General features: G+C 47.0%; 2 protein-coding genes across 2 annotated transcripts in view; one reads left to right on the top strand and one right to left on the bottom strand.

Moving 5' to 3' along the window:
- The first annotated feature begins 3,140 nt into the window (after positions 1 to 3,140).
- LOC125944233 (putative nuclease HARBI1) lies at positions 3,141 to 17,052 on the top strand. Its single transcript, XM_049664559.1, has 4 exons — positions 3,141 to 3,489; positions 3,845 to 3,958; positions 4,155 to 4,611; positions 16,975 to 17,052. The coding sequence occupies exons 1-4, from the start codon at positions 3,200 to 3,202 to the stop codon at positions 17,050 to 17,052; spliced, it is 939 nt and encodes a 312-aa protein (XP_049520516.1). The 5' UTR covers positions 3,141 to 3,199.
- A 59-nt stretch (positions 17,053 to 17,111) lies between these two features.
- LOC119445441 (probable GDP-L-fucose synthase) overlaps positions 17,112 to 21,632 on the bottom strand; it is a 10,670-nt gene continuing 6,149 nt past the window's right edge. The window contains 1 exon segment of the mRNA XM_049664560.1: positions 17,112 to 17,241. Coding sequence (XP_049520517.1) covers positions 17,112 to 17,241 — 130 coding nt within the window.

The following is a 21,632-nucleotide window of genomic DNA, read 5'->3' on the forward strand; positions in this document are numbered from 1 at the left end:
CAATCTACTTGCATCGATCTTTCATGAAGATACACTTTATCGAATACCTGTGGTTTGGTGTCGCCTCGTGCCTTCATAAATGCGTGCATTAGCTAACATGCGTACGCCGCGACGCATTTCGCAGTGCCCATCTAATCGCGGGCGCCATATTGGCGCTCCGTCGTTAGTGTCGATCTGCTAGTCAATCGTGCACACAGCATTGCGTGCACTAGTCAATCGTGCTAGTCAATCGTGCACACAACATTGCGTGCACACAGCATTGGTGTTGTAAGGCAGCAAGCAGGCTTGCTGTCGTTGCAGACAGCATTGCTGTCGATGTCGGAAGGCAGCAAACAGGAATGCTGTCGTTGCAAACAGCATTGCTGTCGGTGTCGGAAGGCAGCAAACAGGCATGCTGTCGTTGCAAACAGCATTGCTGTCGCTGTCGGAAGTCAGCAAACAGGAATTATTTCGTTGCAGACAGCATTGCTGTCGGTGTCGGAAGGCTGCAAACAGACATGCTGTCGGTGTCGGAAGGCAGCAAACAGGAATTCTGTCGTTGCAAACAAGAATGCTGTCGTTCCGACAAGAACGCTTTGACGGATTTTTTTACTGGGCGCGCACGACGTAGTGGGGGATGCGATATTATTTTGAACACTAGCGGAAGTTATCGAAGCGCAGTAATCCGCACAAATTGCTACTCTTGTCTACGGAGGCGGGAAGGGGGATTCTGGCTAAGGTCGGGATCAATCCGAAGACGTTAAGGGATAGGAACGTTCAGCTTTCGGATAGTCTAAGGCAGGCTATTAAGGTCTCCCCAATTCCGAGGAACGTACATCCGACTTTCAACACTGGCAAGAGGACGGCTCGCGCCTCTGCGGTACGCACATGTGCACGAGGCAGAGTCATGTTTTGTAGATGCTGCCCAATACGAAGGCGACTCCAGCCATTTTGTTGCTAACGTCGTCGACAGGAAGGGCCGAGTGTTATCGGCCCCGTCAATCAGGACGTCATCGGCTTGCAAGGCGGAGCAGCTGGCCATTGCGCTGGCGCTCCTTCGGTTGGACAGGGAAGATACGGACTCGAAATCAGCCCTTCGAGCTTTCTCGACTGGGACAGTTTGTGAGGAGGTTGGTAGGGCACTTGAGGGTAAGGTGTTTACTCATCACGTCATTACATGGTTCCCGGCGCTCGAGGACGTCGAACTAGGGGGGCTAGCCAACGTTAATGAGTTGGCGCATGCCCGGGCGCGAGGTCTTGCCGGCTGCGCCGGGCACTGGGAGGCCGGTGTGCCGGGTGGGACCGGCGACGGCCTTGGTCCGACTTTTTCGGAGGCGGAACCCCCCCCCCCCGTTTCAGGGACATTCTCTCCACCTTCAACGAGATTACTAGTCACTATCAGATGAGTCGCAGGGCTTTCGAGCTGCCACATCGAAATCTCACGAGGCCTCAAGCCTTGAAGCTCAGGCTAATACAAACGAACTCGTATCCCACACGCTCCGCATCAGTAGGTACACGAGTTAGCGACTTGAAACATATGCTCTGTGAGTGCCCCTCTTTACAGCACCACACGGACCGCGTATTGATGGCGGAAGCATTTTATCCTTTTGTTCAAGAGCCACGAATGGATTAACCAACTCCGGGCTGTCCAGAAGGCTCCCAACGTGGGAGCGGCCCGCAGTCTTACCCCTATAAAAACTGGGTGAAGATTCTTCCGGACCTAAATAAATTTTTACCACCACCACTGAGGAGCTAATAAGACTGCTAAGGAGAATCACTAACAGACACAGAGGGTTGGGAGAGGAGAGCGCCATGAGACTGGTCCACGCTTTCGCCTTGTGTCACTTCTCATATGTAGCAGGGATGCTTAGATGGACACACACAAAGCTGAAGAAGTTGAACAGATTAATTAAAATGCTTGTCAAAGCAACAGTGGGATTGCCGGTTAGCACACCGGATGATAAATTAATGAAACTAGGGCTCCACAACACAATAGCCGAAATAATTGAAGCTCAGCAAATTGCCCACAGAGAGAGGCTTTCCGAAACAAGGTCAGGTAGAGCAATACTCGAAGAGGTAAGGTTCCAAAAGAGGTAAGCGAATCCAAAAATTTGGAAGACACAGTAGAACTAAAATATAGCATAAGAGAGATCATCAAGATGACTCCTTTTCCCAGAAATATGCACGCGGTGCACAACCTGGAAAGAAGAAAGGCAAGGGCCAAAGCTCTCCTGCAGGAGATAGAACAGGACAGAGAACATGCGGTTTTGTGGATGCTGCATGGGTCAGAGGAAAGAAAGCCTTTACGGCAGTAGTAGTAGATGCAGATAGATGGACTCACTCGGGATGCTATTACTATCATGACTAAAGAAGCGACAGTGGCAGAACAAGTAGCGATAGCATTGGCTTTAAGGAATAATAAGTGAACACGAACTTACAGTGACTCTAAGATGGCTATTAGACATTTTACCAAAGGCTTTGTAACCCAAAGGGCTGCCCAGCTGATCGGTGAGATGGACAGCCAAGGGATCGAAATCCGCTGGTTTCCTGCACACATGGGGTCTGTCGATCCATCTCGGAGGAATTTGAACGAGATGGCTAACGCAGCTGCACGAGGACTTACTATCCGTGCACTACGCGACCAGGACCCTAATAATAGGCTAATAACAACAGGGACCGATTACATACATATAATGAAGTCACGAAGCATTCCTACATGAACAGAAGGGAATTTCCAGTGCCACACGCTAAGCTCAATAGAGCTCAAGCGGTGACTCAGATTGTTACAGACAAGAACTTATCCTAGTCCAAACTTTATTAACAAGCTATATCCAGAAAGAGAGGTACCAATCAATTGCGATAAGTGTAACTGCATCATTACTCTGGATCATATGCTTTGGCAATGTCCTGTGGCTTTCACAGAGAGCGACAAGGAAAGAGACTGGTGGCGGCGAGTGCTTCACAGTGGAGTGCTTTTAGATCAAGTACAGGCCGTCCAGAAGGCCCACGACACGGCGGTAAGGTTAAACCTTAAGGCCAAGATATACTCCGGCGTTTTCGGCGCGCCAGGCCGCGGCAGGCGAAGTCGGATACGCTACGCCAGCCACGCCAGCCCGTGCAAAATTTGCCTCCTCTACAGTTCAGCGCGCGCAACGCGCGCTGCTAGCGCCATCTCTGTGTCTGGGAGCGCTACATCACGGCCGCGCGATCAGCTGTTTCCATGGCGCATGCGCATTCTCGCTTTGTGACAGAATGTGCCCGCGCCGTCCGAGTTTGCGCGCGCTTTTTCTCGCTCTGTGCGCTGTTTGACTGCATTTACGGCATGACGTTAACTCGCCCTCACAGCCAGAATATCGCACTCATATTGCTAGTGCGTCGGCTACGCAAAAAACGGAAGCGGACCATGTACATACGAGAGCTTTTTGACAAGCGCCCTCAACTCGGCGACTACCACCAGCTGGTGCAGGAGCTCCGCCAAGTGGACCCTGAGTACCACTTTAAGTATTTCAGGTAAGGGATAATACTGTTTGTTTAACACCTGTCTCTGCATTATCCGCGATGGGCCTTTCATTGTGACCTGCATGTGTGTTGAAAAGTGTCGTTGTTATAACGCGGGAAACGCTAAAAAAAATCGTGTCGGCAGGTTTGCAGATGGCTCCGATGCGTTCTGCTCCCGGTCGTGGGGGCTGCATTTCGGTGGTGGCGAAATAAAAAAAAACGCCCACGTGGATTGCGTTTTAATGCATGCGCTGTAATGCATATGCTCGAAATTAATGCGGAGCCCTCTATTACAGCTACCATTATACCCCGCAGTGGAAGATTGGGGGCGATAAATGTAACTCACACAAAACACTTGCTTTCGCAGAATGACCAAAGCGAAGTTCGATCACCTGTTGAGCTTAGTGTACGAGAGAATACTGCATGCGCCTAACCACAGGAGACCGATACGCCCTGCGGAAAGGCTGGCAGTGACTTTAAGGTGAGTTCATTGTTCTGACGCCACCTCAGCATAGCAATTCCTATCTGTAATCTTTTTTTATTGCGCACTGTTCCCTTTTATTGAAGTTTTATAAATGTTAATGCATAAGGCGTTGAAGTGATTATTGTAACTAAACATTCGAGAAAGTTTTCATCACATATTTTGTGAACTTATTTTACTATTGGTGATTTTCCAGGTTTCTGGCAACAGGTGCCTCAATGCAAGACATCGCAATGAGCTACTGTATGCACGCTACAGCGGTTGCTGGAATTTTAAAAGAAACGCTACCGGCGATATGGGACTGCCTATCGCCGCTCGTCCTGAAGCCCCCAGCAGCTGCTGATTGGGTCAAAATTCGCCGGGCATATAGCTCAAAGTGGAATTTTCCAAATGTAGTCGGAAGCATAGATGGCAAGCACTTTGCAATTCAGTGCCCTGATAACAGCGGGTCAGATTATTTCAACTATAAAGGCTTCTACTCCATTGTTCTGCTTGCCGTGGCTGATGCAGACTACCGGTTTACTCTTGTCGAAGTCGGGGCACAAGGAAGGACTTCAGATGGTGCTTTCTTTAATGACAGCTCTATTAGAGAAGTTTTTGAGCATGGAAGTTTGGAGCTCCCTACAGCAGTCAATGGGTGGCCAGTTTTTATGGTAGGTGACGCAACATTTCCGTTGCGCACATATCTAATGCGTCCGTACCCAGGAAGGCAGTTGGACGAAAGGAAAAGAATTTTTAATTATCGTCTATCAAGGGCGAGAAGGTGCGCGGAGAACGCATTTGGAATCCTTGTGTCGCGGTGGAGGGCTTTTCTAGGCACTGTCACGGGACAGCCTGAACTCCTCACTGACATGGTGAAGGCAGCAGTGTGCTTGCACAACTTCTTGATGGTAGATTCGGCGTACTGTCCTGCAGGCTATGGTGACACAGTGTGTGGCGAGGAAATACAGGATGGGTATTGGAGGCATGCCATCACACCGGTTGGAGCGACTGCAGTGTCTAGCAGTAATCGATCCTCTCCTACAGCCATGTCACTCAGAGATGACATTTCAAATTACTTCTTGTCTGCAGCAGGCTCTGTGCCATGGCAGGTTAAAGTGATTAGGCGGAACTGAGTGACTCCTGGATGTTTTCTGCACCTGTGCTATTGTTGTTTTGCCTCCATTTGGTATAAATCTTGCACGAGGCTGTCAACAGTTGCAATAATAGTTTGTGACAACGTTAATTTGTATCTGTATTGTGTGCTTTCGTGATGTTTACTTTTATTGCTTTAGCGCTGCTAAATCACTTTTATATTCTGGCCGATCTTGTGTTCTTTTATGTTTTAGTGTACATTGCTGCTGTGTAAAGATATGTATCTAGTAACCCGAGCTGCTTGGTTTACTTGCTCAAACATATACAGTATCTTTAAAATAAATAAACTTCGAATACTGTAGGCTTCATCTTTATTGATTTTTAGGCATTACAACAGTGGAATGACTGGTGGTGTGCACAGCACATGACAAGGCTTAGTTTCCATGTATAGCATTAACGAAATACTCGTAGCAAGTTTTCAGACAGGTAGGTAATCGTAAAGCAATGGGTGATAAAATAGAAACTGCGAGTGCAAACAATCTAAATTGGGCTCATGCTGCACCACACTTTTCAAAACAAATCGACAAAATAACCTGACTAGGATAGGCTCCTCATTCCAAGGCCAAAAGAGCAATATACTGCCCTCATCGAAGAAAAAGGTTGGGCGTGCAGACACAGACACAAGAGAAAATGACAGATCAAACGCGGTGTAAAGACATGTACGACGTTTAGTCGTTTTCTCTTCTCTTGTGCCTGTGTCTGCCCCGCCTCATCTTTTGCTGCAATGAATCTCTGATGACTAGCTATACTTTTTGACATTCTAAACATATTGCCCTTATTTAGATCCAACATGACACTGCAGCCTTATACAGGACAATACGAGCAAACTGCACACGAGAGTATGTAAAAATAATCTTATCGTGTTCGTTCAGTACAAAACATGTAAAAAGGAAATGTATTAAAACCCTGACTAGAATAGCTTTGTCACTTGAAAACACAGACACATATATGTATTGCACTCGTTACAACATGCAGCCTTGCATATGAAAATGCAAGCAAAGTACACTTGCGAATATATAAAAGTGATCTGAATTGCGTTAGTTCCGTACAAAGCATGTGTAAAAAGACGTTACTAGAATATATTTGTCACTTCAAGACACAATGAGCATTGTACTATTTAAAATACCGCATGCGGCTGCAGCCAAGTGCAAGGAAAATAGCTACACCTGCACATATGAGCGTCAAAATGTATTGTGAATTACCCTAGCAGGTACACATGAGTAAAAATATGTTTAAAAATTGCTATCACAGATATATCACTTCAAGGCACATAGTACACACTTTTAAATCCAACATGATGATGCAGCCTTATCGTATAGTAAGAACACAAGCTGTCTGCACACACGGATACGTAGTGTGATCTCACTCACGCTAGTTCAGAACACAAATTTACAAAGGAAATGTAGAAAAGACCTGCCTACAATGGATCTGGTACTTCCGAGCCAAACAAATATATTCCTTTGAAATGCAACACGCTGTTGCAACCAAGTGTAAGGAAAGTATGGATTGCACTTTGCTTTACTAGCACATGTGAGTATACAAAGGTACTTTCACCCTCTAGCTTAAGCTGCACAGTACATGCACAGATACTGCAAGTGAACTTTAAAAAAAAGTAATCTCATTCAGGCTGCCATCAAAGAAAACAACATATAGATTGATGGGATGAAAGCAGCATGGCTACGTTTCATGAAAAATGGGAAAGTAATCAAGTATGCTACTATAAAAAATTGGTTTGAATGAAATCTGAAGGCACATGAACACTTGCTTAATTTAGGGTAGAAATGCAAACGTCAATACAGCTGCAACTACGCTCTTGGTAAACAACAGCACTGTCGCGCTTCTTGATAAATGCAACGGGATAAAAATTATGGTACAGTGCTTCTGCAGACTCATTGTATAAGACAAAAAAACTACGTACTGCTGTCCCGTCTTTTAACATGAGTTAACAGGATCAATGAAGGTAGCTGCTGCATATTTTTAAAAGAGATAAAATGTCAAACTCTGCAATTACCTCCATTAACCGTGCTTTGCACTTAGCTGCTACTTGCTTGGCCAGCCTGTCCAATGTCAAACCGATAGAAAGGCCAAATGCCTCATTTTCTGTCATTTTTTCCTTTAGGTGGCTGCTGGTCAAAATCATCATTCTTTTTGCGCTTTTTCTGAACACTTCAAGGCACTGTCCCAACACAAGTGCGTCGATCAGCCTGTAGAGAAACCAGTTCAACGCTGTACTGGTCCGCTTGGCCTGCTTGCTCCTGGTCGAAGCTGTCCTCAGAGGGCAACGGAGACACACTGGCGGTGCCGCACATGGTATTCAGCAGCTCCTCCGCCGTGCTGTCCTGGCTGGTTGCTCCTTCTTGTGAAGCACGCACGTTCGATACGGTTCTAAATAAGGAAAATTCGGGACAGAAAGGTAGAAACATTGTTGAATGTCGTGGTCTGGTCAGCATTTCAACCATTTACTCTGAGCCACAGCGCAGGTTTAATATCTCCCCCACCCTTCATTTGAGGGCAGGTAAAACTGGCGCGTCACAGACACTTCAAGGGACTGCAATATGATAGTCTTTTGACTCATACAAATGCTTTGTGCTGGTATGGGTGGTTGCCATGAATGGCATGTCAATAGACTATCGTGTCATAGGAGCAGCTCAAAATATTCAGAAAGCTTTAGAAATATTTGCGAGCACTCTTGCCAAGAGTGTGCTTTCACAAAAGCAGACAACTCGAATTCCAATGTTATCGGCACGTAAGCAGCATAAAAAACATCTGAATGTCTAAAAGTCACCTATCAATACAGTTCTTGATAATTTCATTGTTATAAAGGCGTTATTCTGACACAATAAAATTAAAGCTTACTGCGCGACACGACCTCTAGATGAAGCAATGCAACTGTTTAACGGTTGTCAGAATATGACGCGTTCTAGCGCAAGCAATAAAACAAAAATCCTGTCACTGCTCATTACCTCAGCCGTGTACTGATTGTGTCGAGACACGTAGAGATAGCCGTCGCGTTTCAGTAGTGTCGTTGATGATTGTTGGAGTTTAGTGGCGCAAGGGCCAGGTATGGCCAAAGAGCGCCATGACAGTATTAGTTCGTATCAAGACGATGGTAATGGCTTGTTAGTGGTAGGTGAATAGGGAATTATATGAACATTAGATGTGGCATGGCTGTAAAGGGGCCTAAAATCAGTCGCTGTAAAGTGCGTAAAATCTATAAGTAATAGGATTATGCAATGAGTGATTATGTGTACTATGGACATGAACAATGCATTGCGAAAAAATGATACGAGTTACAAAAAATTTAAGATACAAGAATTGGCCAGAAGCACAAGTGCCTAAACAGAGCCCTTGAAACACAAGGGCCTGGAGGCATGTGCAGTTAAAAAACTATCGCAGCAACATCCTCTAGAGAGAGGATGCGCTACGAACTTATTGGACTAATAACATGTAACACAACATCTTTCAAGAAAGCAAGGACTGCGTTGGTGCTAAAAAGTGGTTCTTTACCGAGAAACATAGCGGGATGCAGGGGGACACAATAGCGATATGCGAGAGGAAAATGTTTCTTTCTTTCTCTTTCGGCTTCCCGACACTCCAAGAGGACGTGGAGGACGGTGAGCCTGTCGCCACATCTACCACATGTTGGAGGATCATTTCCATTCAATAGAAAATTGTGAGTACCATATGTGTGTCCTATTCTGAGACGACAGAATAGGACATCAGTTCGTCGTGTTTTAGTTGTACAGGGCCAGAAACCTAACTGTGGCTTAATCAAGTGGAGCTTATTAGTTGTTTCAGCGTCCCACAGACGCTGCCAGTGGCCTCGCAGTTTCCTTCGCAAAAAAGGCTTCAGATCTGTGGAGGAAATAGCAGCGGCAGGATTAATAGCTTGCGATGTAGTTGATGTGGCCAACTGGTCTGCTAGCACATTGCCCTCGATGCCTCTATGGCCAGGCACCCAGCATATTATTACATGTCTACGAGATTGGTAAATGTTACACAAGAGTGAGTAAAGCTCGATAACAACAGGATTCTTATGCTTTTGTAAAGATGTTAGCGCTTTTACAAGACTCAACGAGTCTGTGAATATTATTGCCTTTTGTAGTTTCAATTTCTCTATATGCTTCACCGCAGACAGTACTGCATAGGCTTCTGCGGTGAAAATGCTTGTTAGGGGGTTTAATACGTCGGATTTTGAAAAAGAGGGGCCAACCGCGGCGTAAGATACGCCAGCATGGGACTTGGATGCGTCGGTATAGAATTCCGAGCACGAGTACTTCGATTGAAGTTCGCGGAAATGCATTGCAATTTCGAGGTCGGGAGCATGCTTTGTGACCTCTACAAAGGATAGATCACATTCTATCACCTGCCACTCCCAGGGCGGTGACAGCTTAGCTGGAGGCATTAGGCGATGTTCTAGAAGTGGGACATCCATCTCTTCCCTAAGTTCTCTTACACGCAGTGAGAAAGGCCGCCTCATAGAGGGTCGATTATAGAAAAGCGTTGAACACTTCAAATCATTAAGGGCTGTAAAACAAGGATGTTCCCGATCGGAGTGCACTTTGAGAAAATAGGTGAAGCTGATGTATGTTCTCTGGAGGTGGAGTGACCACTCATTCGATTCCACGTATAAAACTTTCGACGGGGCTTGTTCTGAATGCGCCAGTGGCCAGGCGGATACCTAGATGGTGGACAGGATCTAGCATTTTTAGCGCGCTAGGGGCGGCAGAGTGATATACTACGGCACCGTAGTCCAATCGTGACCGAATGAGGCTCTTGTGAAGATTCATTAAACACTTCCTGTCGGTGCCCCAGGATGTGTGAGATAAAATTTTCAGTAAGTTCATTGTTCTTAGACATTTCGCCTTGAGATGTTTTATGTGGTTGATGAAAGTAAGCTTACAGTCAAGTATGATGCCTAAAAATTTGTGATCTTTGTTTATAGGTATTTGTTGTCCATACATTTCGATAGTGGGATCTGCAACGAGACCTTTCTTCCTGGTGAAAAGAACACAAGAACTTTTGTGGGGGTTTATTTTGAACCCGTTTTCGTCTGCCCACTTTGACACTTTGTTCAACCCCTGCTGTACCTGTCTCTCGCACACTGCGAGGTTACAGGACTTGAATCCTATTTGTATATCGTCCACATAGATGGAATAAAAAATAGCGGGTGGTAACGAAGCACGAAGCGTGTTCATTTTAACGATAAAGAGTGTGCAGCTGAGCACGCCTCCCTGGGGTACACCAGTTTCCTGCACAAAAGGTCGTGATAGAACATTGCCAACTCGGACACGGAATGTGCGATTCAGCAGATAACTTTCAATCATATTTAACATATTACCACGTATACCAAAGTGGGAGAGGTCTCTCAGTATTCCAAACCGCCATGTGGTGTCATAGGCCTTTTCCATGTCTAGGAATACAGACAGAAAGAACTGTTTGTGAACAAAAGCTTCGCGTATCTGCGCCTCGATACGTATCAAATGGTCAGTGGTGGACCGACCCTCGCGAAAGCCGCACTGGTATGGGTCAAGCAGTTTGTTTGATTCAAGGAAATGTAATAGGCGACGGTTTATCATTTTTTCGAAGACTTTGCAGGGACAGCTTGTTAGCGCTATCGGCCGATAACTCGATACAGACGATGGATCCTTCCCCTGCTTCAGGATAGGGATCACTATGGCCTCTCTCCAGGCAGAGGGGAGCTCGCCGGAGATCCATATAGAGTTATACAGACAGAGAAGGGTTTTCTTCGTTTCAGAGGGCAGGTTCTTCAACATTTCATATAATATGCGGTCAGGGCCTGGGGCAGATTGGTTGCAACAGGCGAGTGATGCCTGAAGCTCTGCTAAAGAGAAAGGCAAGTTATAAGGCTCGTTCCCGGTGCTCTTTCGGTCTAGTTTTTGTTTTTCTATTGCTGCTTTGTGTTTTGTAAATTCTGGGGAATAGTGCAATGAACTGGACACATGTTCAAAGTGTGCACCCAGGTGGTTTGCTTGGTCTTCCAAGCTGTCGCCCTGTGTGTTTACCAAAGGGAGTGAATATGTTTGTCGTCCTCTCACCTTGTTAACCCTGTTCCAGACTTTGGCCTCATCTGTATACGAGTGTATACTTGATAAAAACTTCTGCCAGCTCTCTCTTCTGGCCTGTCGGCGCGTTCTCCTGCCTTCGGACTTTACCTTCTTAAAATTGATAAGATTCTCTGCAGTAGGAGAATCGCGTAGCAACCCCCACGCTTTGTTCTGTTTTCTACGAACGTTCCTACATTCGTCGTTCCACCATGGGACACGGCGTTTGCATGCCGCACCACTTATTTCGGATATGCATTTAGAAGCGGCATCAATTATGAAGGAAGTAAAATATTCCACAGCAGCATCAGTTCCTAACGAAGACATGTTGGCCCAGGAGATGCTACTAGTAAGATTTCGAAATTTCTCCCAATCGGCTGTGTCAATCTTCCATCGAGGGGCTTGTGGTGACGGCTCAGTTTTGGTTGTTCGCAGTAGTATTGGGAAGTGATCGCTCCCGTACGGATGTTTGGTAACTTCCCATTTAAGTTCAGATAATAGAGACGGGGAAGCTATGCTAAGATCAATAGAAGAAGAGGTTCTGTTTGCGAGACAGTAAAATGTAGGTTCCTTCTTGTTCAGGAGACACGCGCCAGAGGAGAAAAGAAATTGTTCAACAAGACGACCTCGCGCATCGATACGAGAGTCGCCCCACAGACTACTGTGCGCATTGAAATCGCCAAGAACAAGATAGGGTTCTGGCAATTCATCTATAAGGGACTGAAATTCGTGTTTATGTAAGTGGTAATGGGGGGGTATGTAAAGTGAGCAGATGGTGATGAGCTTGTTTAGAAGAACAAGTCGAACTGCCACTGCTTCAAGGGGCGTTTGTAGCTGCAAACGTTGACATGCTATGCTTTTGTGAATTACAATGGCAACACCGCCTGATGATGCGATGGCATCATCGCGATCTTTACGAAATGTAACATACTGTCGGAGAAAATTTGTATGTTTCGATTTTAAGTGCGTTTCCTGTACACACAGCACTTTTGGATTGTGTTGGTAAATAAGTTCTTGGACATCGTCGAGGTTCCTAAGAAGGCCTCTGACGTTCCATTGAATGATTTGTGTATCCATAATTAAAGTAAATTGGTGCTGTGTGTACTAAACAAGGAAATGTTGCTTTAGATTACAGAGCCCTTTCCAGGCCCCTGTAACTCGAGATTTGTCCTTTCTGAAGCGGTCGAGGGAGCCTCGCCGCTCCTTAGGCGCTTGGTGCGCCGTCGGGATGGGTGTAGTGTCCATTGCCTCTTGTGAGGCGCCGGACACGCGCTCTTGCGAGCGAGATGTTTCGCGGAGAAAGTCTCGCCGCGAAGGACGGAGGACATTTCGCGCCCACTAGCCCTGAGGTCGATGGGGCTGCCTTTGGGCCTGAGCTGTGCCGGCTGTTGCTAGCGCTAGCTGTGGCCGGTGAGGGTGAGGCAGCCTTGACTGCACCCACCGTGGGAGCTGCTGGCGGGCCTGCGGGTTTAGCTACGCGTAGCGCAGGCTGCCACCGAGGACTGTTGACTGTGCCGGCAACCCTACGGTAACCGGACTGTTTGCTGGTTGGGTGGAGTAGGACTTAGCTCCTTCCACCCTGGGGGCAGGAGCCACAAGCGACAGCTCGCTGCGCGCGGGCTGGGCAGGTGGCAGTAGCCGCTGCGACGCTGCCCCTTGACGCGCCGCATCAGCATAGTGGTAGTGTGGAATGGTGAGCACCTTTTGCGTGCTTCCCTGAACGATATGTTTTCACGGACTTTCAGTGTTAGGATTTCTTTTCTTTTTTCCAGCTTGGACAGGAGCGGGAGTACGCTGGATGGCTCACCATCGCAATTAACGCAGTGAGGTGTGGCCTCGCAATTGTCTGAGGCATGACCTTGTGCTCCACACTTAGCACAGGTGAGTCGACCACGGCAGCTCTGCGAGCCATGGCCAAATCTTTGGCATTGGTAGCATCGCCTAGGATTTGGGATGTATGGTCTTACGGATGTCTTTGTGTACCCTGTTTCAATGCTTTGTGGCAAAACGCTCAATTCAAAGGTAAGTATCAGGTGTTTCGTGCGAATTTCTTTATTGTCCCGTCTCATAACAATGCGCTGCACATTCGTGACATTTTGTTCCTTCCATCCTTCCAACAGTTCGGTTTCAGATAGGTCGATGAGGTCTGCTTCAGATACTACCCCCCGTACTGTGTTCATTGATCGATGCGGTGAAACGGAAACTGGGACATCACCAAAAGTAACAAGCTTGCCGAGTCTGTTGTATTGCTCCTTATCCCGTAGCTCAAGCAGAAGATCCCCGCTTGGCATTTTGGTGACTTTGTAGCCAGGACCTAGCGTGTTGGTCAAGCTTTTTGCAACTACAAATGGGGATATGGTTCTTGCTAGTTTTTCGGTTCTTTCACTATGTACTACTTGGAATCGGGGGAAAATGTCTTTTAGGTCTGGTGAACAAGTTCAGAATCTCATCGGTGCGTCCCCTCTTCTGAGGGAGACGATCAAGAAGTCGGGGAAAAGCGGGTGTTCCCATAGCAGTTTGGTGTATTTCGGCAGCAATGGCAGCCACCCACCACGGAGTCCAACAAGGGGACGCTGCAGCACTTAACGTGTAAGGCTGCAGGCGCCAGCCGTACATTGCCGCTATAACCTTATATATAAACCCAAGGGAGGGCACCTACACAAGGTTAACCCAAGCCGCCTATGGAAATTGAGGAAGTAACAGAAGAGAAGAGATGACAGGACAGTGAAGACAGAAAAATAGAGCAGAGAAAGATCGGAGAGGGGGACAGGAAAAGGCAACCACCGATTTCCCCCGGGTGGGTCAGTCCGGGGGTGCCGTCTATGTGAAGCCGAGGCCAAAGGGGTGTGTTGCCTCTGCCGGGGGGCCATAAAGGTCCGAACACCCGGCATCGGCTCAACCCCCAGGATCCCCCTTTCCCCAGACACGGCTCAGCCGCGCACGGCTACACGCGGGAGGGTCCAACCCTCTTGTGCTCGGGCACGTGGTGGCGCAACTCACCAAACGCCTGCTTGCGCAGACGCCCCTGCGGGGCAAACGGATACATCCAACATAGTTCACAACACATACACACACCGCGGCTGATGAGGCGCGTCGCATTTTTGCACATGCAAGAGAAATTTCCAGATACTGTAGCTGCTGCTGCACCTAAAAGCTACACAGTGGTTGTTCGACGGCCTCGTAAGAACTGACATTCATAAATTGCAGTCAGAACTAGCTAAAACACCTCCGAATCGTTCCGCATCGCGCGACCGGCAACACATTCGAGCCGCGCCGCGCCGGCTCGCACAAGCCAGAGAGGAGGCATGGCAAGTCGCGCGCCCTTTTCTCCTCGCCCGATGAATAGGTCTTACGGGGGGAGGGGTTGGTTCCAGCGGACTCCTTGGCAAGCGCCGAGGGAAGCAGGCGCCGAGGGAACTGCCCATTGTCGGAGGCGAGCTCGCGGGCTGAGTCGCGCTTTCTCTATTTTGTTGACTACAGATCGGTGGGGAATAAAATCAGTTTGCGCCACCGAGTATCAAAACTAGATGCAGCAGAGAGAAACGCCTGTCAAAGCTCCATGCAGCTGCCGTGGGGTCGCCGACGCGACAAGCGTCTGATCGGGAGCTGCGGCGGCGCGGTGAGCAAGCTGTGTGAACGACGCAAATGTCGGCGGCAGGAGAATTCAGTTCGCTGTAGACGCCGGATTCCCCAGTGTAAAAGCGCTTTCCTTCGCTGCCCGCGCTGTGGCTAGAACGCACGGGATGAAGCCTTTGAAGCGCTATGTAGAACATTATTGAGCGCGATAGTCGAAACAGGACAAAAGCGATTGCTTTGCTTTGCATCGAGTGCGAAAAGTACCGGATGCTTTCTTTCGCGGCACACAATCACGATGTTTGCATTTGTGTGGCCTGTACATGTATTTTAACTGACCAAAACAAATGTGTCAGCTGTGGAAGGTAACGGTAAACATCAAGATTTATTTATTCATATCACAACAGCTTCTGCCGTGGGAGTAGCACGCTTTTCAGGCTTCAAAAGCTCTTAATTTCACTGCTATCTCACATCGTCCCTCAGCACACACATCACCCAGTTCTGTCGCATTTGGTCGCATTTGGCAAGCAACATTTGACACTTCATGTGACGTTTGTGCACATTTTAATATTATTTATGTGCTACTTTGCATTAGAAGCTTTTTTAGAAATATTTTATGGTTTCATCTATTATAGGGTCATTGCTGAAAAAAACCGGAAGCAGAGAAGTGTCTGGATGAAGACTCGTTTGCATGACTGGTGGGATCGCATTGTGGCAACAGAGTTCATCGACGAGGACTGGAAAGATAACTTTAGAATGAGCCGAGCTTCATTCAACGAACTTGTTCTACTTTTGGAACCATTCCTGTCGCCAAAAACTTATTGTGTGCAACAACCACTACCAGTGCAAAAGAGAGTGGCTATTGCCCTTTTCAAGATGGCCAGCTGCAGTGAGTACATAGTGGTTGCGAATCAATTTGGTGTTCTCAAAAGCAGCGTCAAAAATTGTGTTTACATTTTCTGCCAATCGCTTGTACAGCATTACTTGAAAAAGTACATAAGTTTACCTACTGCCACAGAAGCTCAAGCTATTGCCAGAAACTTTGAAGCAAGGTGCCACCTCCCTGAAATATTTGGGGCAATCGACGGTACCCACATCCCTATCATGGCACCAAAGTGACTTTGTGAACAGAAAAATGTGGACATCATACAATATTCAGGCTGTAGTTGACGATCGAGGGCGGTAAGTTTAATTTCACAAAATATTCCGCTTTCTTTGTCCCTTGGGAGTTTTCTCGTGTTAAACATGGAAGCCAGTGGCCTTTCCTCCCACAAGTTTGTTTGCTTGCACCATAGTTCTTCTGTAGCAAGGACTGTATTAGCGCTGGCCAAATAATGTTAGTGAATAGATTGCACACAGACAGTTCACTTGTAGGTTCTTATAGAAGTGTCGTTAATCCTAGAAACCATATTCTTACCGTGTGTCTAATTATAGTGCACATGTATATGTTTCAGATTTCGCAGAGTTACCTGCAATGTCCCTGGAAGTACACATGATGCATCCCTGTTGAGGCTGTCGACACTGTTCCAAAGGAACGAGGAGCTGTTGCCAAGACAAGAAATCATGTTGAATGGCTGTTCAATCCCACTCATGCTATTGGGGGATCCTGCACATCCTGGTTTGCCTTGGATACTGAAGGGATACACCTCGTCACAAGGAAGGCTCTCAAAGGAGCAGGAGTCATTAATTGTGTACCACAGTAGCGGCCGCAATGTTGTGGACCATGCCTTTGGAAGGCTAAAGGGGCGATGGAGAGTGTCATTTATGTCGGCTCTCTTCAGTAGCAAATTTATGCCGATAGTAATAGTAGCTGCATGCATTTTGCACAATATTTGTGAAGAGAGAGGAGAGACAGTCACTGATACGTGGATTGGTGATGTTAGGTCATCTGAGGATGAGCTTTACCAGGAGCCTTCAACCAGACCTCTGCACACAAGCTCTGTTAGTGATGTGCGGGATTTCCTCTGCAATTTCTTGGCTGAGAACTTTCCACTTCGGTGTGCATCGTGGTGAATTCTATCTTGTGAAGTTATGAAGACAGTCAAATGAAACAGAGTTTGAAGCACGGTTTTTCAAAGCGGTGTTTATTTGTCAGAAGTACAGCTTCCTCACTTCCCTGTTTGTTCGCATTATTACTCGGGCTACTGCCTTGACACTGAGGCTGTTGTGTAGAAAAGACATAAAGTAATTCTTGTTGGAGAGGCTGGCCAAACGAAAAGGGCATCTGCCCAAATGGTGCTGCAGGCTGGCCAAATGCTGGCACAGGCTGCCTCATCAATTGTGCCATCATGGCTTGGGTTCCTTGAGGGAATGATGCCGTAATTCCCACCATTACTTCTTTAAAGTTATCATTTTCCCGTTGTAGCAGCTCTTTCTGCTGCTCAAACAGAACTTCGTTTTGTTCTTGAAGAAGTGCAGCTGTCCTTTGATGTTGCCGCTCCTGCAACTCGGGCAGCACCAAGGTGCTGTTCCTGGGCCGCTTTGCTGGTGGCATGGTAGAGCCAGTAATTGCTGCAAGAAACAGCTCACAACGGTAATCACCATGAACATAAGAAAACCTTCGTTTTTGGTCATACTGTTACATCACATGGCAAAGCAATTTCAAATTGCTCCATCCAAAACAATAAATGAAGTAGATCCCACGCACTGATGTTACGAAAACCATTATGCTGGTACCTGTCTACATAGCATTGTTTGGGATATGCAACGTACAATCGGGGGAACCAATTTGTTTATGCAAGATGAACCGCTATGTGTCGCCGTGTAAAGACAGCAGCAAGATGACACCGCTGACGTCACTTCGACTTTGGCCGTTGGACGCGAGCTTACCAAATGTTTATTGTTGGGTTCCACACGGGTACTGGACTAGCGAAGAAAAAGGAAACGTGGAGTGCAACATGATCAGCAGCTCCGTGTTATGCCATCACATGTACATATACAAACATTCCATGTGGTATGTGCACATGTATAAACATTCAGTCGTCCTCCCTTCCCTCTGTGCCTGTAGGAACTGCACTACTCCATTGCTAAGAACACAGACTGTATCATTCAGAAAACACAGTTACGACTTGAGCTCATTTCTGAGGTTTGGCTGCCAGCAGGTGAATCGAGGCTATCAAAATGGGAACGCCTCTCGTCATCACTCTGACCTGAATTGAAAAAGATGGTGGTGTCACTGCATAACTCACCGTTAAAAATACATCTGCTCATTTCATTTATTCGTAAAACAACTCAACTCCGTCGAGGAGTAGTCAACGGTTAGAGGTCTCGTAGTTCGTTTTTTTTTCTTTTTTGTTGCAATCTAAAATTCGGCAATTCGGCAGAAACGCCAATCTAAAATTCTCAGTCTACCAAAACCAACCCACACAGGCCGCTACCTACACTTCGCATCAAACCATCCGGCAAACCACAAGGCATCGGTCGTAAATTCTTTATTGAAAAGAGTCGAAACTCATTGCACATTGGAATCAGATCAAAAGAAATAAAGCAGAACGGTTCTCAAAGAACTCAAAAGGAACGGCTACACAACGGAATTCATTCGAAAAACCACCCCATAAACAAAAAAGAAAAAAAAACTACGAGACCTCCAACCGTTGACTCCCCCTCGACCACAGAAACGAATTCCATCCCATACGTCAAAGGTACCAGCGAAGCTCTCAGCCGAATATTGAAAAAAGAAGGCCTCAAAGTCGCGCATAAACCAATGAACACTTTGAATATCCCCATTCCTAAAGACCTTCCACCAAAAGAAAAAGCTCAAGGCGTCGTCTATAAAATCAGCTGTGCCGACTGTCCAGCGTCGTACATTGGGGAAACCAGAAATCTAAAAGAAAGAATCAGACAACATGAAAACGACGTCAGAACATTCAACCGAATACGCAGCGCCGTCGCCGAACATTCCGAAGACGCCGACCACAAGATTTCTTTCCAAGAAACCCCAATCCTTCAAACAGAGACAAACTGGCGAAAAAGGCTACTACTGGAGTCTTGGCACATTCAGAACACGGCGGGTAATATAAACCGCGTGAAGGGCATTCTTCCTTCTTTGTATGTTCATGGCCTTGCAGACGCGACGAAGGGAAGAAAGGACCCCCCGCTCTAGGTCAGCAACACCAAAACAACTCGTCCCCCCCTGTCCCTCGTCAACGCATTCCCGCGACTAAAGGGCGCCCAGCATCGGTCAACCCAGCCGACCAGCGACGCCAAAGCCCCCCCCCCCCTCCACACCCCACGCCCACCACCTATTTTGTCTGTCTAGAACAGGTGCCCTGCCAAGTGTCTCCGCACCTTACGCTCTCTCCTCCTTCCTCTCCTTTTTTACGACGGACCTTTAAAAGCGGCACACCGCCACCTCCGAAGAATACCCCCTGAAGAAGGAGCCGAATTGGTTCCGAAACGTCGGGCTAGTAAATTTCCTTATTTGGTTGGAGTCAATCTCTAAGTCTTAATCAATTTTCCCAACCAGACAGGTAATTCTGTCGAAATGTTTAGCTTCAAGTCTATACGTGCAGACTTCGGACAAGAGGCAGTGCAACTTGCAAAGAACTATATCAAAGCCCTGAAAGGCATCTCCACCTTCAAGACCCACTTAGACTTCACCCGGAAATGCAAAGACCAAATCATCGTTCCACGAAGTCTCCAGTTACGCCAACCTATCAACACAGCGGAAGGCCGTGACATCATCAACAAGGCTCAGCAAAGACTGGTGACAGCGCGGATACACGAGTGCCACACAGTGATTAGGATGAAAGAAGTCGACGCGTTCTTCGCCAGAAGACAGCTCGAACACAAGGTACCCCATCTTTTTTCATCAATTGATTCGTTTGCGAAGACCATTGCGTCCTCAGAGGAAAAGAAACACCGCGAAACGCAGAAGAAAAAACTCTCTTCTTTAGTCAAGCAAACCGAAAAATCAGGAGTGTTGGACAGGCACGCAATAACGAATTTATCATCGAGAAAGCTCACAATAGAAGAGACTTCAGTACTGAAAAAAGGTCATAAATACAACATCACCACATATAAACTCCCCCTGCCCAAGATTGTCGCCGCCCTCGAGAGCGGCATCCAGCAGCTGGACCCTAAAGTGCGGGAACCGCTCAGATTAAAAGCAATAGGCATAATAAGGTGCAATAACAACCGCCGAAGAAAAAGAAACTTGTCGTCTGACGAAATAAGAGGGCTGCGATTACTGAAGGAAGATAGGGACATTGTAATTCTACCAGCGGACAAGGGCAACTCAACCGTCGTGTTAAACATGCAGGACTACGAGGAAAAGGCGTCCGCCCTCCTTAACAGCCAAGACTACGAAAAATTAAAAAGGACCCCACCACAAGGACCCAATTAGTACTGAATAAGACGCTGGTCGAAATTTTCCGAAACGACCCAAGTTCTCGAAATCTTTATCTAAAATTAATGTGCAGGAAGAGGTCCGCACCAGCCTTTTACAGCGTGCCAAAACTCCATAAACCTGGAATCCCCTTACGGCCAATCGCAGACTTTCCATGCTCCCCACTTCGATCACTATCCGCATACTTGCACCGGATTATATCACCACTCACCGGAAGGACAGCATCCCACGTGCGCAACCCCGAAAACTTCATCAAGCTCATATCAAATGTACGCCTCGAAGATGATGAATGCCTGGTCTCTTTTGATGTGATCTCTTTGTTCACCAGAGTACCCATTCAGTTAGCTATATCCGCAACAAGGGATGCCCTGGAACGCGACGACACACTGGACAAGAGAACCCCATTGAGTGTAGACGAGATCTGCCGCCTTCTCGAGCTATGCCTATCAAATCCCTACTTCACCTTCCGAGGCAGCTACTACAAGCAGGTGAAAGTAACTCCCATGGGGGCCTCAATTTCCGTCACCAAGGCTAACCTAACTATGAAAAATATCGAAGACAGAGCTCTGAGTACTTTTTCCCCGAAGCCAAAAGTTTTCCTCACGTACATGGATGATTGCTTCTGTATCGTGAAGGAGTCACAAGTCGAAAACCTGCAGATCCATTTAAATTCCATAGACCCGGATATACAGTTCACGTCGGAGCGCGAACAAAACGGATCGTTACCATTCCTAGATGTACAAGTTACACGAACCAACGGAAATCTAAAATTCTCAGTCTACCGAAAACCAACCCACACAGGCCGCTACCTACACTTCGCATCCAACCATTCGGCAAACCACAAGGCATCAGTCGTAAATTCTTTATTGAAAAGAGTCGAAACTCATTGCACATTGGAATCAGATCAAAATAAAGAAAGGAGAACGGTTCTCAACGAACTCAAAAGGAACGGCTACACAACGGAATTCATTCGAAAAACAACCCGACAACAAAAAAGAAAAAACAAACTACGAGACCTCCAACCGTTGACTCCCCCTCGACCACAGAAACGAGTGTCCATCCCATACGTCAAAGGTACCAGCGAAGCTCTCAGCCGAATATTGAAAAAAGAAGGCCTCAAAGTGGCGCATAAACCGATGAACACTTTGAATATCCTCATTCATAAACCAAAAGACCGTCCACCAAAAGAAAAAGCTCAAGGCGTCGTCTATAAAATCAGCTGTGCCGACTGTCCGGCGTCGTACATCGGGGAAACCAAAAATCTAAAAGAAAGAATCAGACAACATGAAAACGACGTCAGAACATTCAACCGAATACGCAGCGCCGTCGCCGAACATTCCGAAGACGCCGACCACAAGATTTCTTTCCAAGAAACCCAAATCCGTCAAACAGAGACAAACTGGCGAAAAAGGCTACTACTCGAGTCTTGGCACATTCAGAACACGGCGGGTAATATAAACCTCGTGAAGGGCATCCTTCCTTCTTTGTATGTTCATGGCCTTGCAGACGCGACAAAGGGAAGAAAGGACCCCCCGCTCTAGGTCACAGCACCAAA

The sequence above is a fragment of the Dermacentor silvarum genome, chromosome 3, assembly GCF_013339745.2.
Source record: "Dermacentor silvarum isolate Dsil-2018 chromosome 3, BIME_Dsil_1.4, whole genome shotgun sequence".
Classification (NCBI taxonomy): Eukaryota; Metazoa; Arthropoda; class Arachnida; order Ixodida; family Ixodidae; genus Dermacentor; species Dermacentor silvarum.

Coding starts and splice junctions, on each gene's coding strand:
- LOC125944233 (XM_049664559.1), top strand. CDS start 3,200: ATGGCGCATGCGCATTCTCGCTTTGTGACAGAATGTGCCCGCGCCGTC. Junction 3,959..4,154: donor AGGCTGGCAGTGACTTTAAG/GTGAGTTCATTG, acceptor GTGATTTTCCAG/GTTTCTGGCAACAGGTGCCT. Junction 4,612..16,974: donor ATGGGTGGCCAGTTTTTATG/GTAGGTGACGCA, acceptor ATGGTGCTGCAG/GCTGGCCAAATGCTGGCACA.